The sequence below is a fragment of the Malus domestica genome, chromosome 07 (assembly GCF_042453785.1).
Source record: "Malus domestica chromosome 07, GDT2T_hap1".
NCBI lineage: Eukaryota > Viridiplantae > Streptophyta > Magnoliopsida > Rosales > Rosaceae > Malus > Malus domestica.
This window is the reverse complement of record NC_091667.1, coordinates 5,238,149-5,252,665: the sequence shown is the minus strand read 5'-3', so window position 1 is coordinate 5,252,665 and position 14,517 is coordinate 5,238,149. Positions and strand designations below refer to the sequence as shown.

At 39.4% G+C, this 14,517-nt stretch overlaps 1 protein-coding gene across 8 annotated transcripts; it reads left to right on the top strand.

The window, feature by feature from the left end:
* The first annotated feature begins 2,161 nt into the window (after positions 1–2,161).
* On the top strand, positions 2,162–13,816 carry LOC103413733 (putative disease resistance RPP13-like protein 1). 8 transcript variants are annotated; one of them, XM_070824508.1, is made up of 16 exons: positions 2,176–6,107; positions 6,288–6,394; positions 7,156–7,808; positions 7,969–8,066; positions 8,171–8,347; positions 8,441–8,967; positions 9,533–9,695; positions 9,791–9,865; positions 10,069–10,176; positions 10,836–11,007; positions 11,112–11,253; positions 11,653–11,786; positions 11,911–12,007; positions 12,542–12,858; positions 13,016–13,175; positions 13,276–13,816. In XM_070824508.1, the coding sequence occupies exon 1, from the start codon at positions 2,229–2,231 to the stop codon at positions 6,087–6,089; it is 3,861 nt and encodes a 1,286-aa protein (XP_070680609.1). In that variant the 5' UTR covers positions 2,176–2,228; the 3' UTR covers positions 6,090–6,107; positions 6,288–6,394; positions 7,156–7,808; positions 7,969–8,066; positions 8,171–8,347; positions 8,441–8,967; positions 9,533–9,695; positions 9,791–9,865; positions 10,069–10,176; positions 10,836–11,007; positions 11,112–11,253; positions 11,653–11,786; positions 11,911–12,007; positions 12,542–12,858; positions 13,016–13,175; positions 13,276–13,816. The 8 variants fall into 8 exon arrangements, with proteins under 8 accessions (XP_070680608.1, XP_070680606.1, XP_070680604.1 ...); XM_070824504.1 differs by having other exon boundaries at positions 11,911–12,435; XM_070824507.1 differs by lacking the exon at positions 7,969–8,066 and having other exon boundaries at positions 2,162–6,107; positions 10,881–11,007; positions 11,911–12,435.
* Positions 13,817–14,517: the final 701 nt, after the last annotated feature.

Here is a 14,517-nt window from a genome sequence, read left to right as displayed (position 1 = left end):
CCACTGAAATGGACAAGGATTGTCTGCCCTTCCACTTGCGGTACCCTTCTGTGCCCTCCTGTTTATATGGTCACGGTTAAGTCACGTCAACATTTTATATTACTATTTATTTTTGTCTTATTATCTCTATAAAAAAACAATATAAAATATTAATGTGGCTTAACCGTGACTACACAAACCAAGAGGACACCGCAAGTGGAAGGGCAGACAATCCTTGTCCCACTGAAATTCACTCGGACAAGGATTGTCTGCCCTCCCACTTCCGGTGACCTTCCGTGCCCTCCTGTTTTGTGTGGTCACGGTTAAGCCACGTCAACATTTTATATTGATTTTTTATAGAGATAATAAGACAAAAATAAATAGTAATATAAAATGTTGACATGGCTTAACCGTGACCACACAAACAAGAGGGCACGGAAGAACACCGGAAGTGGAGGGCAAATAATCCTTATCCAATTCCCACAACCCACTCTGTCACTCTCACACCAACTAACCCACTCTGTCACTCTCACACCAACTATTAGGAAATTGTTAAGACTCTATGATATGTTAAAAAAATAAAAAGTAGACTCTATGATTAACGTGTGGGGTCCACTCAATTATTGACCAAAAGTGTATCAAGTCATCTCTTGTTCTTCCTCACCTCCTCACCTCCTCACCCCCTCACCTCCTCACCTCAACACTTCTTTGAAGTACAAAAAAAAAAAAAAAAACCAGAGAGAGGGGAAGAGAAATGGCAAGAGCTTTGATTGGAGAGGTTTTTCTCTCCTCTTCCATCCAGAGGCTGTGCGACAAGATTGCTTCTGACGAGTTTATGGACTTGTTCCGGCAGAAATAACTTACCATTCACTCATGGAGAAGTTGAAGTTGAGATTGTTATAACTTTTCAATTTAGTTTTGAGATTTAAAATTAATAGAATTGGTCCTGAGCTGAGTTTATTCACCATCAACCATTTTGACTATTCTGCGAAAAATCTCTGTTAAATAAGGATAAAATGATAAAAATGATCTTAATTTTGCCAAAATCATTTTGGGCCATATTTTATTAAATTAAGGGTTTTTTTTTTGTCATTTTGGTCCTTATGTAACATTTTTTTTTTTACAGAATGAACAAAATGATTGATGGTAGTCAAACTCAAGGATCACCTCTATTAATTTCAAATCTCGGAGACCAAAAGTGATGAGTTATATCAATCTTAGGGATCATTTTAGCTAAAATGCCAAAAATTCTTTTTATCATAAGTATCTTTTTAATATTCATATTTAAAACTTTGGTGTTTTATAAGTCTCGGTACATTGCTATTTTTGGCATTCCATTTTTTTCATTCATCAGATATTCAGAATATCTATATTGCTCAAAATTAATAGAAATCGGAGTCATCATCTCACGATGAAGGCAATAAACTCTAAAAAAATATGATCCGTAAATGCATTATCTTGTTATTTGTTTCCAACGATAGATTTGTTGTTTGATGTTGAAGCAAAGTATTGATAACATCCTTTATTGTAATTATCGTTCTGAGTATGTCTTTGTACGATGCATGATACTAATTTAATTCACTTTTATTCATTTTAATCTCGACATACTGCAAAAGAAGAAATTGGTAACCAATCGAAAAATGGGTGGACAACTAGAAGAAGGGATTGCTAGGTGCACTTGGATGACAAAATTTTGATGAAAGGCTTTGTATTGTTGCCTGCTTGGACTCGAGTTGAAGCTCTCCTATTTTACAAGCCAATTATAAGACCTGGCAAGGGATGAAAAAAAAGAGATCCCATCTATTTTTGAGTTTAACAACTTGTAATATAACTCCAATATATTAATTAACCAGGTCAGTGTGACTTCTTTTCACATGCATGATGACATGATAACATAATCAACAAAAGATTACAATTTTAATGTTAATTAATTAGGTGATCAATTTAAAGATCCTGTGTTGTATCCGCCCAAAAGCAAAATTCCAACGCGGCTTAATATCAAATTATCAACAAACAAAAGTGGTGTTATGGTTAATAACTAAAAAATAGCCACCCAACCCGCACTCTCACACCAACCAAACCGACTACTATGAAATTGTCACTTAAATTATAGGTAATAAGACTCTTTGATTAACGTGTGGGGTCTCTTTCCGAAACGAAATTAAGCTAATAAGACTCTTCTTCTTCCTCACCTCAACACTTCTTTGAAGATAAAAAAAAAAAAAAAACACAGAGAAAGAGAGAGAGAAATGGCAGGAGCTTTGATTGGAGAGGCTTTTCTCTCTGCTTCCATTCAGACGCTGTGCGACAAGATTGCTTCTGGGGAGTTCATGGACTTCTTACGGGGAAAAAAGCTTGACCATTCACTCTTGGAGAAACTGAAGCTGACTTTTCTGACCCTCGATGCAGTGCTCGATGATGCAGAGGAGAAGCAAATTGAGAAACCTAGTGTGAGAAAGTGGCTCGACGAGCTCAAACATGCCGTCTTCGATGCCGAGGACCTGCTGGCTGAGATCGATACTGAAGTTTTGCGAAGCAAGGTGGAAGCTGATGAATATCAAACCAAAAAGACGTCCCAGGTGTGGAACTTCCTCTCTACTTCTTTTAATCCTTTTTGTCAAGGCATGAATGGTAGGATACAAGAGTTATTCCAAAGGTTGGAACATCTTGCGAAACAAAAGGATCTCCTTGGTCTTATAGGAGGCGTTAAGGAGAAGGTTTCTCAAAAAACTCCCACAACATCCTTTGTTGAGCATGACTTTAGTGCTTGTGGTAGGGATGGAGATAAAAAGAAGTTGAAGAGAATGTTGCTATTGGATGATGCAAGTAGCAGCCACATATCAGTAATCCCCATAGTGGGAATGGGTGGGGTTGGTAAGACAACCCTTGCTCAGCTCCTTTACAATGATAAAAATATAAAAGAGCATTTTGATGTTACAGCTTGGGCCTGTGTTTCCGATGATTTTGATGCTATGAGGGTAACTAAAACCCTTATTGAATCAATTATCTCAAAACCTTGCAGTCTTCAAGATAGCTTGCTTCAAGTTGAACTTAGGGAACAAGTGAGGGAGAAAAAGTTCCTATTTGTGTTGGATGACCTTTGGAATGATAACTATAGTGATTGGGATCTTGTACGGGCTCCTTTTACTTATGGGGCGAGGGGAAGTAAGGTCATAGTGACAACAAGGAACAAAAGTGTCGCATCCATTGTGCATACCGGTCCTATTCACTCTTTGGAACAATTGTCACATGAAGATTGTTGGTTGTTACTCGCAAAACATGCATTTAGAAATGAAAAGCCTAGTGCGCATCCACACTTGGAAAAAATTGGTAAGAAAATTGCACGCAAGTGCAACGGTCTTCCTTTAGCTGCAAAAGCACTTGGGGGTCTCTTAGGTTGTAATGTAGGTTACAGAGAGTGGAGTCCCATATTGAATAGCAATCTTTGGGAGATATTGCATACTGATAAAAGTGTTCTTCCATCTTTAAGATTGAGTTATCATTATCTCCCTACTTATTTAAAACAATGCTTTGCTTATCTCTCAATTTTCCCAAAGGACTACGAATTTGAAAAGAAAAATATAATTCTACTTTGGATGGCAGTGGGTTTAATTCCACAAGATGAGAACGGTAAAGGATTGGAAGAGCTCGGTGAGAGATACATTGATGAACTATTGTCACGATCACTACTTCAAAGATCATTCATTTGGAAATCATCAAGTTTCACAATGCATGATCTCATTAATGATTTGGCTAGATCTGTGTCTGGAGAATTTTGTTTTTGGTTGGATGAGGGAGAGTCGCATGAAGTTCCTAAAAGAGTTCGGCATTTGTCATATATGAGAGGAAGATTTGATACTGCTGCAAGATTTAAGCCATTGGATGAAATTAAGTGTTTGCGCACCTTATTTCCCATGTCTTTAAGACCATACCATCAATGGGGGAGCCTATATGTAAGCATAAAGGTTCTAGATGATTTATTACCAGCACTAAAATGTTTACGAGTGTTGTCGCTGTCAAGATATAAAAATATCACTCTATTACCTGATTACATTGGTAAACATTTAAACTTGCACTACATTGATCTCTCTTACACTGCAGTTAAAAAGTTACCAGATACGATGTGCACTCTCTACAATTTGCAAACTCTATTGTTAGTCGGTTGTTCCTCTCTTGTTGAATTGCCTGCAGACATGAGGAAATTGATTAATTTGCGTCATCTTGATATTAGTGGAACTTGTATAAAAGATATGCCGGTGCAAATGGGTAGACTAAAAAGTTTGAGAACATTGACTGCTTTTGTGTTGGGGGAATCTACTAGGTCGGGTGGCATTGGTGAACTGGGGCAATTGTCGAACCTTCGAGGAAAACTATCTATCTTGAATCTGCAAAATGTTGTCAATCCTATGGATGCCTTGGGGGCCAATTTGAAGGATAAGAACGATGTCAACGAAGTAGAGTTGGCATGGGGTTGTGAGGATGCAAATGATTCCATAAAAGAGAGACATGTACTTGAAAGTCTACAACCTTCCGTAAATGTGGTGAAGCTGACCATCAAATTTTATGGTGGAACCAGTTTTCCGGATTGGTTGGGAGACTCTTCCTTCTCCAACATAAAAGTCATGCATCTCAGTGATTGTAGTACTTGCTTGTCATTGCCACCGGTTGGGCAGCTTCCCACTCTCGAAGAGCTCTATATAGAAAGGATGAAATTTGTCATGAGTATTGGTGTTGAGTTCTACGGGGGTAATGGAGCTTCTCTAAGTCAACCATTTCAATCTCTCAAGTGCCTATGGTTCAAAGAGATGCCGGAGTGGGAGGAATGGCTGTCGAGTCCAGGTAGAGGTCAATCTCCAGACTTTCCTCGTCTTGAGGTGCTCATTTTAGGGAATTGTCCAAAGCTGAAGGGAAACTTGCCCGACCATCTTCCTTCATTGAAAGAGCTTTGGGTGTCCGACTGCGGGGTTCTACATGAAAGGGCTACCAGAACAAGATGGATACCTTGGTCTCTCATCGTCAACACGGAGTCCTTGCGACAATCTCTTGAAAAACTGAACATAGTTAGATGCCCTGGTCTCTCTTCGCTACTGGAGACGGAGTCGCTGTGCTCGCTTCGGAGGCTTGGGGTTCAATTTTTTAGTCGCACAGATTGCTTGCAGCCGCACTTCAGCAGCTGTCTTCAAAGATTGAGTCTCGTTAACTGCGAGTCACTCTTGTCGTTCCCGAGAAATGGTCTACCCACTTCGTTGACATCTCTTGAAATAAAAGAATGCAGGAGATTAGAATTCCTATCTCATGAGATGATGGCCAAATTGACATCCCTTCGATATTTGGAATTGATGGACAGCTGTGATTCACTGAGGTCCTTCCCGCTGGGCGTTTTCCCCAAACTTTCATTTCTTCTGATCTGGGGCAGTAAAAATCTAGAATCCCTTGCCATTGGAGAAGGAGCTGATGATGAAAATCTCACTCATCTCGACCGTCTCCTTATCTCTACGTGTCCAAATCTGGTCTCTTTTCCCCACGGGGGATTGCGCACTCCCAAACTGGCTGGATTTACAGTCCAGGAATGCGAGAATTTGAAGTTATTGCCCGGCCGAATACACACCCTCACCACCCTTCAAGAGTTGCGGATAGTCGGTCTTCGAAATGTTGAGTCATTTGCAGAAGGGGGTTTGCCTCCCAACCTACAATCCTTTACAATCAGTGGTTGTGAGAAACTGAGGCCTTCGGTGGAGTACTGGGGTTTGCAACGACTTGTCTCCCTTCGAACATTTTGTATCTCTAGGAGGGAGGATCTGTTGGAGACGGTGCTCAAGGAACAGCTGCTCCCTACCACTCTTCACACTCTCGTAATCTCTGGAATGGAAAGTCTGAAATCTTTGGAGGGAAAGGGACTTCAATACCTCACTTCTCTTCAAGAGCTCGAAATTTGGTACTGTGATAGTCTCGAATTCCTGCCAAAAGAGGGTTTGCCAGCATCGCTCTCTTTTCTGAGCATCCTAAAGTGTTCTTCCCTGGAGAAGAGGTGTCAGAAGAAGACGGGACAAGAGTGGAGCAAGATAGCTCACATTCCTTGCATCAAGATAGATGATCAAGTCATCATTTGAGGCTCAAGTCATAGTCAGGTACGTACATACCACCATTTTCGTTCCATAGCCAAGATTCAGATTCTGTAGAAGTTTCTCTTCAATCGTTTACAGTCATCTATACGTATACTCTGTTTAATTAATCAATGAATCAGTCAGTTTTTAAATGTTTAATTCAACTACGCTACTCTAACAAAACCGTGGTCCTTTAAATTTCAGGACAATATCATCCAAGGGCAACGTGTGTTTGCTTACATAAATTACCAGTTGTTGAATCGTGCCATGGCTATCTGTAAAGAATATGATTCTCCTGCATGGGCGAGGAGGTAACCCTGGATGATGTTTTTTTTCCCTTTCTCATACTGATATGATTTGAGTGTGGTATAATGCACATTCATCTTAAGATAAGGAAAAGATCCAGATTGTCAAACTTGAATGCGTAACAAACTGGAATTTAATTTGAAGAAGCTGTGCTAATTAGGTTCCACTGAGACATATGCTTGTTTTCTTTGATCACTCATTAATTTATAGTATCTTCAACTTTGAATTTAAGGTATCTTTCTGAGACAAGGTATGAAAAAGGAATGCGCTTGAGTTGACATCTGCATTCATTATCGATGAGAAGAAACAAACAATTTTTGTGAAGGACTTTGATATATATGTATATTTTTTTTCCATCACAAGTAAAATTTGCATTTCTCTACTAGAGTTGTTTACTCAATATTTTAGGAATAAGAAATTCAGGAAAACTGGTTCCTAAATTTTCTTATTATTTTGCATCTTGGTACACCTCAAGTTATTACTACTCTGCTCCCACTAAAACTTTCACATTGCTATCTTTCCTTGTCAAATCATGTCTAAATTTTGTTCCCACTTTCAGAGTTTGATTGCGGTGATAAAATGGGAAAAGTAGGGACAAATGTGAAGGCACTATTCCTAAGGCTTTTGTAAATATGTTACATCTATCTGTAGAATTTTTCTTTAATCATGTAGGTTTATATATTAGTCAAATCTTAACAGTGAAATTCAACTATGCCTTCAGGGTAAAATTATGTCACTAATGTGTTTGTCGGCTTTTCTGATGCAGATAGCAAACTGATGAACTGTAAAGATTGGATTATCAAAGGCCAACGTTTTTAACGTCGATCAATTAGTTGTCCATGAATGGTTCTCCTGCACTGTGGCATGAATATGGTTCTCCTTCAATTGTTATGGCAGCAGAGATGGTGCTGCTGCTATGAGCAATAAGGATGTCAATGGCAAGGCAGTGAGAAAGCATCGTAAAGTCAAGGAGTGGGCCAGGAATATTGAGACTTAAGTGGTTGAATTTGGCAGCAGAGACGGGGGTGCTGTTGATTATAGTTATTTCTTTGTCAATGCATATTGATATTGTTGTTGGTTGGTTTTAGTTCTGTTTAAGAGGGCTTATGGTCTCGAGTGTTGGCGGTGGCAATCTGTGTTGATTCACCTAGCAAACAAGGGAAGGAGACCACCCTTGGTCAGAGCGAATCTGTGAATTACTTCGATCCAGGAAAGCAGGACGAGTTGATGGAAATTTGTAATGCAGCAGACATGGTGGTGCTGTTGTGAATGAGAATGATGCCAAGGGCAAGGCTGCAAGAGGGTGTCGCAGGGTCAAGGAACACCGCGTTGAGACCAGAGAGGTTGATCCTGAGCTTCCCACCATTAGCTGCCGAGGATGTGGGAAATATTTTGAAATTCTGTGAAACCCTTAGAGAGGTAATTCTTACTTTTGTTGTATTATATATTTGATTAAAATGTTGCTCTAAACTTGTTTTAATTGATTTTGTGCACCTTTTCTTAGGTGCCATCTCTTTTTTTTTTTTTTTTTTTCTTTTTCCTTCTTCTTTTTACTCTATTTTTTTTTTAAATTGAAAAGTCCCAAGCTGAATCTGTTCTTCGAGAACTATCGTGTGGAGGAAGTGGACGAAGTGAACAGTACTCTATTGTTTGATTTCATAGCTATAAAGTACTTTAGTAAGCACTCTACCTAGTATATTATAGTTATGCATAAAGTACTTTAGTAAGCTTTGATGGTGAAAATAGTTCATGTGGTTTACGCCAACTTTATTTTCTCTTAGGTCTCTAGAGCAAGCAAGCACCAACTGCTCATGGTTCCAAGATTTGGAGAACCTGATCTCTGCGTCCAGGGTTGCTAAGGTTGAAGGAGCTGCCTGCAGAGTGTTTTAGTGGAGGCGGGGATGGATATGATGCCTTAAGCTTTTAAATTTCCTCTGTGATGAGGCTCTTAACACAAAGTAAGTAGAAGATACATATTATGCAAATTATAATTTTGTAATTGTCCTGTTTCTGCATTTCAAGTTACAAGATCTTTTTGGTCTTTCCTCCAGGACACCGAGGGGATGGATTGGTGAGCAAAATGAAAGATTGGTCAACGTAAAAGCGACGCGATAGCAAAAATTTCATATCTAATATGAAGTATTGCCCAAACATATGCACACCCGCACCACCCTTCTATAATTGAGCACCTGGGATCTTCCAAATCTTGTGTCATTTGGTGAAAGGGGTTTGCCTCCCAACCTACAAACATTTCATAACAGAGATTGCGAGAAACTGAGGCCTTCAGTGGAGAACTGGGGTTTGCAACGACTTCTCCCTTCGAAGATTTCAGATCAGCAGCGAGGATGTGTTGGAGACGTTGCTCAAGGAACAGCTGCTTCTTACCCCTCTTCACACTCTTGCAATCTCTTATCTATCAAGTCTGAAATCTTTGGACAGAAATGGACTTCCAACACCTCACTTCTCTTCAAAAGCTATATATTGGAAGGTGTGACAGTCTCGACTTCCTGCCAAAACAGGGTTTTCCGGCATCTGTTTCTTTCCTGAACATGACCACATGCCCCTCTCTGAAGATGAGGTATGAGAACAAGAAGGGAAAAGAATGGAGAAAGCTAGTTCATATTCCTTGCATAAAGATAGATGACAAAGTCATCATGATATTCTCTCTCTCTCTCTCTCTCTCACACCAAAACTTTTGCTTCTCATTTCACTCTCAACTCTCAAATGTCTGGTACTTTATTTTTATTTGTTATATTGATTGTCTCAACTTTTCTACATAAAATCTACATAGAGATTTTTCTTTCATTTTTAAGGTTAACCATTTTTAGTTGTTTCGCCATGTTTTTTGTTGCACAATATATATATACATAAATGGTGCTGGTTCATAACTTCAATGATGTAAAGCAGAGTAGTATCCTGTTTCATCCCCTATCTAAGATTTAAAGAGAGAGTGGATGATCCCGCTGAATTCTTTTCAAAGTTTCAGAGTTCAATTACTAAAATAAAAGGAACAGGGCAGAGGAGTAAAATTTGTCACATGTATCTGCAGAAATTTCTATTGCATTGTTTAGGCCCAGCATACTGCATCGCTTTCTTGTTCTGTTTCTTTGTCCTTTAAAAAAAATGTTTCTTGAAATTTTCAGGAGAATGTGATGGGAGTGACTTATTTATGTGCGTTCTGTGGAAATGGAAAGACATGATTATCTGAGGAAACCAAAATTACGACAAGTTGTAGTCCTTGAATGCCACTCAGTGGCTCTGCCTCTGCCCATCCGGCATGAACATGATTCTCCTGCATCGGAAAAGGTAACCCCAACTGAGTATGATGGTTTTCACATGCTGGTGTGGTTTGAACATGGCGGCATGATTTTCTCATCTTTCAATTAAACTTTAATCTTCAGGTGGACACAGCACGGATGTGTTGAAGAGTGTGTGGGTTCGTTGCGTGTTGCCTCATGGCTGTGCTTGCTAGTAATGTATAGAGCTGGCTTGAATACCTGTACATTACGTTTACTAGACTAGGTGGCTTGCTGTTGTAGCAACAGATTTCATTCCATAGCCAAGATTCAGATTCTGTGAAAGTGTCTCTTCAATTGGTTACTGTCATCTATACTGTGAGTTTCTAATTGTTTAATTCAACTATACTACCCTTTAAAAAATATGCTTCTTTATATTTCAGGACAATCATCCAAAAGCAACACGTGTTTGCTTAAATGAATTACTAGTCGTCGAATCGTGCTATGGTTATCTGTCATCATGAATGTGATATTCCTGCATGGGCGATGAGGTAACCCTGCATGATGTTTTTTTTCCCTTTCTAATACTGATGTGATTTGAGTGTGGTAGAATGCATAAGGAAAAGATTCAGATTGTCAAACTTGAATGCTTAACAACTGGAATTAATTTGAAGTGCTTATTAGGTTCCACTAAGACATATGCTTGTTTTCTTAGATCACTCATTAATTTATAGTATCTTCAACTTTGAATTTAAGGCATCTTTCTGAGACAAGGTATGAAAAAGGAATGCGCTCAAGTTGACATTTGCATTCAATATCAATGAGAAGAAACAAACATTTTTTCAATTTGATGATGAACGGAAGTGGGCTAAACCACATGAAGGAAAAACTCCACGCAATCTTTTCTTTGCCTCTTATGCTTGGACTTTGATATATTTTTCTTTCATCACAAGTTAAATTTGAATCTCTCTACAGGAGTTGTTTGCTCAATATTTTAGGAATAAGCAATTCAGGAAAACTGGTTCCAAAATTTTGTTCCCACTTTCAGAGTTTGATTGGGATGATAAATGGGAAAAGTGGGGAAGAATGTGAAGGCATTATTCCTAATGCCTCTGTAAATATGTTGCACCTTATCTGTAGAATTTGTCTTTAATCATTTAGGCTTGTACACTAGTCAAATGTTAACAGTGAAATTCAACTATGCTTTCAGGGCAAAATTATGTCACTATCGTGTTCGTCGGCTTTGCTGATGCAGATAGCAAACTGTGGAACTGTAAAGATAGGATTATCTAAGGCCAATGATTTTAACGTCCATCAATTAGCTGTCCACGAATGGTTGTCCTGCAGTGTGGCATGAATATGATTCTCCTTCAATTGGATAGGTAACCCCACGAATGATTTTACTCATATATTGCTTTATTTTCAATACAATCAGCATTCCTTTTCATCTTCTCTTCATGTTGCTGCCATCTTCGGGTGGGTGCAGATATGTTTTTGCGCATACACAGCTCTGTTGAAGTGAGAACGGGTGACGATGCCCACAAAACAATATGAGAGCCAGGTTTCTGTGGAGCACCACCCTCATGCTTGCCCTCCTTGGAATTCTGTCCATTATGTTACTAGAGCAGGTGGGTGGTTGTTGCGCTATACATTTCACAGGAATGATATTTCTTATGTTGAACACTGCAGATAAAAAAGTTTGAGTTCCATTTCACTTTTGTTTCTCCAGAATTGTTTCTGAAAAGTTCATAAATAAACAACTTTTTTTTCCTTTCTAATTGAGATAAAGAGAGACGGTGTAGTCAGGGACACGCTGATTATATTCATCAATATAAAGAAAAAGTCCACTTGTTGACTGTGACGTAACATAATGAATAGCTCATGTATAAGTTGATGCTAATTCAATCTGTTTATTAGTTGGAATTATTTAAGAAACTGCACCAGTTAGGTTTGATTTTAAGAACCATTTGCTTGTTTTCCAAGATCAATTCGATCGTTTATAATTTCAACATATTTGAATTTAGCAGTATTCATACATGTTGAGCTGGGGTATGAAAAAGAAAAGCACTTGTGTTGGCATCCTATAGAAACAGATATGAGAAGAAACAGGATTTTCACAACTTGATGTGGAAATGAAGTGGGAGAATGCATCGATCTGAAGGTAAAGCTGTGTCTTCTTTCACTGCATTAACTGTGCACATACCCTCCATGAGTTTTTGTTGGAATGTCCACATACTCTCCTTAAAGAAAACGGTGTTAATCGGACATTGTTCCTATTGTCACAGCCTATGAAACGATCCAAAGGAACTGATGGATTACAGCATTTTGCTCTACCATTGAGGATGTTATGAGCTATCCCTGGAGTTGTATCAGGACAAAAAGGTATGTTTTCTATATGTGAGGTGACATGCGACTACAATTGGAATCTAATAAAATATGAGCAATCCCTTCGAGTTGTTCAAGCCGAAGAAACAAGGGGAGATGGATGTCGAACGCAAGGATGGTTTGCCGCAAAAAACGTATGGATTCATGCAAGGTTTTAGTGACGTTCAAGTGGGTTCACCAAGAAAGCGAGGGAAGGAGAAGTCTCTTGGTGGGAGCAAAGATATGAACTTGGATGCGTCTGATGAGCAGGAAACTATGAAAACAAAGCAGGAAGAGTTGATGGAAATTTGTAATGGCGGCAGAGATGGTGCTGCTGCTGTGAGCAATAAGGATGTCAATGCCAAGGCTGTCAGAAAGCATCGTAAAAGTCAAGGAATGGCCCGGGAATATTGAGACTCAAGAGGTTGATTTTGGCAGCAGAGATGGTGGTGCTGTTGATTCTAGTTTTTTTTCTTTGTGAATGCATATTGATGTTGTTGTTGGTTGGTTTTAGTTCTGTTTAAGAAGGCTTATGGTCTCGAGTTTTGGCAGGCAATGTGTGTTGCTTCACCTAGCAAACGAGGGAAGGAGAACGCCCTTGATCAGAGCGAAGATGTGAAGTACTCGGGACACAGCAAAGCAGCACAAGTTGATGGAAACTTGTAATGCAGCAGAGATGGTGTCGCAGGATCAAGGAATGATGCCAAGTGAAGGAGCAAGGGCAAGACTGCAAGAGGGTGTCGCAAGGTCAAGGAATGCCGCATGGAGAGCAGAGGTTGATCTTGAGCTTCCCCTACCTCAGGGCACCATTAGCTGCTGAGGATGTAGGAAATGCTCTCCAATTTTTATTCAGTGAAACATTTAGAGAGGTAATTCTTACTTTTGTTCTATTATATATTTGATTAAAAATGTTGCTCTAAACTTGTTTTAATTGATTTTGTACACCCTTTTTTTGGGTGCTAAAACATTCATGAACTTCCAATTCACTTGAAATCTCTTTTTCTTTCTCGTTTCTTTTTACTCTAGTTTACTAAAATTGGTAAGTCCCAAGCTGAATCTGTTATTCGAGGACTATCGCGTGGAGGAAGTGGACGGCCTGGACAGTTTGTGATGGGAGTGACTTACTTGTGTGCACTCTGTGGCTCTGCCTATCCGGCATGAATATGATTCTCCTGCATCAAAAAAGGTAACCCCACCCAACCCGAGGACGATGGTTTTCACATACTGGTGTGATTTGAATACGGCAGCATGATTTTCTCATCCTTCGCTTTCACTTTAATCTTCAGGTAGACACAGCGCGGATACGTTGAAGAGTGTGGGTTCGTTGCGTGCTGCCTCATGCCTGTGCTTGCTTGAATACTCGTACATTACGTTTACTAAACTAGGCTGCGTAGCTTGCTGTTGGGGCTACAGATTTCCCCCGGGAAGGATACATCATCCTGGTCATGGATACTGCACAAGGTAAAAACATGAAGCGAGAAATTGGGTCGCTTTGTCGCAATCCCCTACTCAGATGTATGTTGCTGCCCATGAATCAGCACCGGATATGACTAATAATACGAAGCCCGTTATTTGGTGCACTAGGAGGACACTGGGCTTTGCACTCATCACTTGCTTGGAGTTTCTTCATAGAATAATTGTTTCAGTTGACCTGTGTTAGGATATGACATTATTATTGAGCTTTGATTAAATACGAAGGGGAGTGCTTGCAACTTCTCACTTACCTTCTCATTTTAATCTTTTCACTTTTACTCATGTTACACGTATTCCACTAGCATGTAAAACTAAAAATTTATGAAAAATGCTAGGGAGACTGGTTTTGAATCATATGTTGTTGACCTCATGATATAGAAGTTGATGGTTAGTTACCTTCCTTAATGATTTAAGACTTGCATAGCATAGTATGTAACACTTCCATTTATTTCCTAGGGATGGGATAACAAAACCAATAACTCATTTATTATGCCGGAGCATACACGACTTTTCGTGTCAGAAGAATAACATGCTCTGACAGTAATACCATGACACTTTTTAGGCCTATCATTACGAGGTGTGGAGTTCATCATTACTAGGTGTTGCCTACCATCTATTACTAGGTGTAAATTTTATCGCAAAAGAGCTCAGTGATATTTAGCGGTGAACCTCCCACATATAATTCGTATATTATTTTTTGGGGTGTGATATCCACACACCCCATTTTATTTCTCACACTCTTCCATTTTCGGCCGTCGTATCGAATGAATTGAAAAAGATCAACAACAACAACAACAACAACAACAAAGCCTTTTCCCACTAAGTGGGGTCGGCTATATGAATCCTAGAACGCCATTGCGCTCGGTTTTGTGTCATGTCCTCCGTTAGATCCAAGTACTCTAAGTCTTTTCTTAGAGTCTCTTCCAAAGTTTTCCTAGGTCTTCCTCTACCCCTTCGGCCCTGAACCTCTGTCCCGTAGTCACATCTTCGAACCGGAGCGTCAGTCGGCCTTCTTTGCACATGTCCAAATCACCGGAGCTGATTTTCTCTCATCT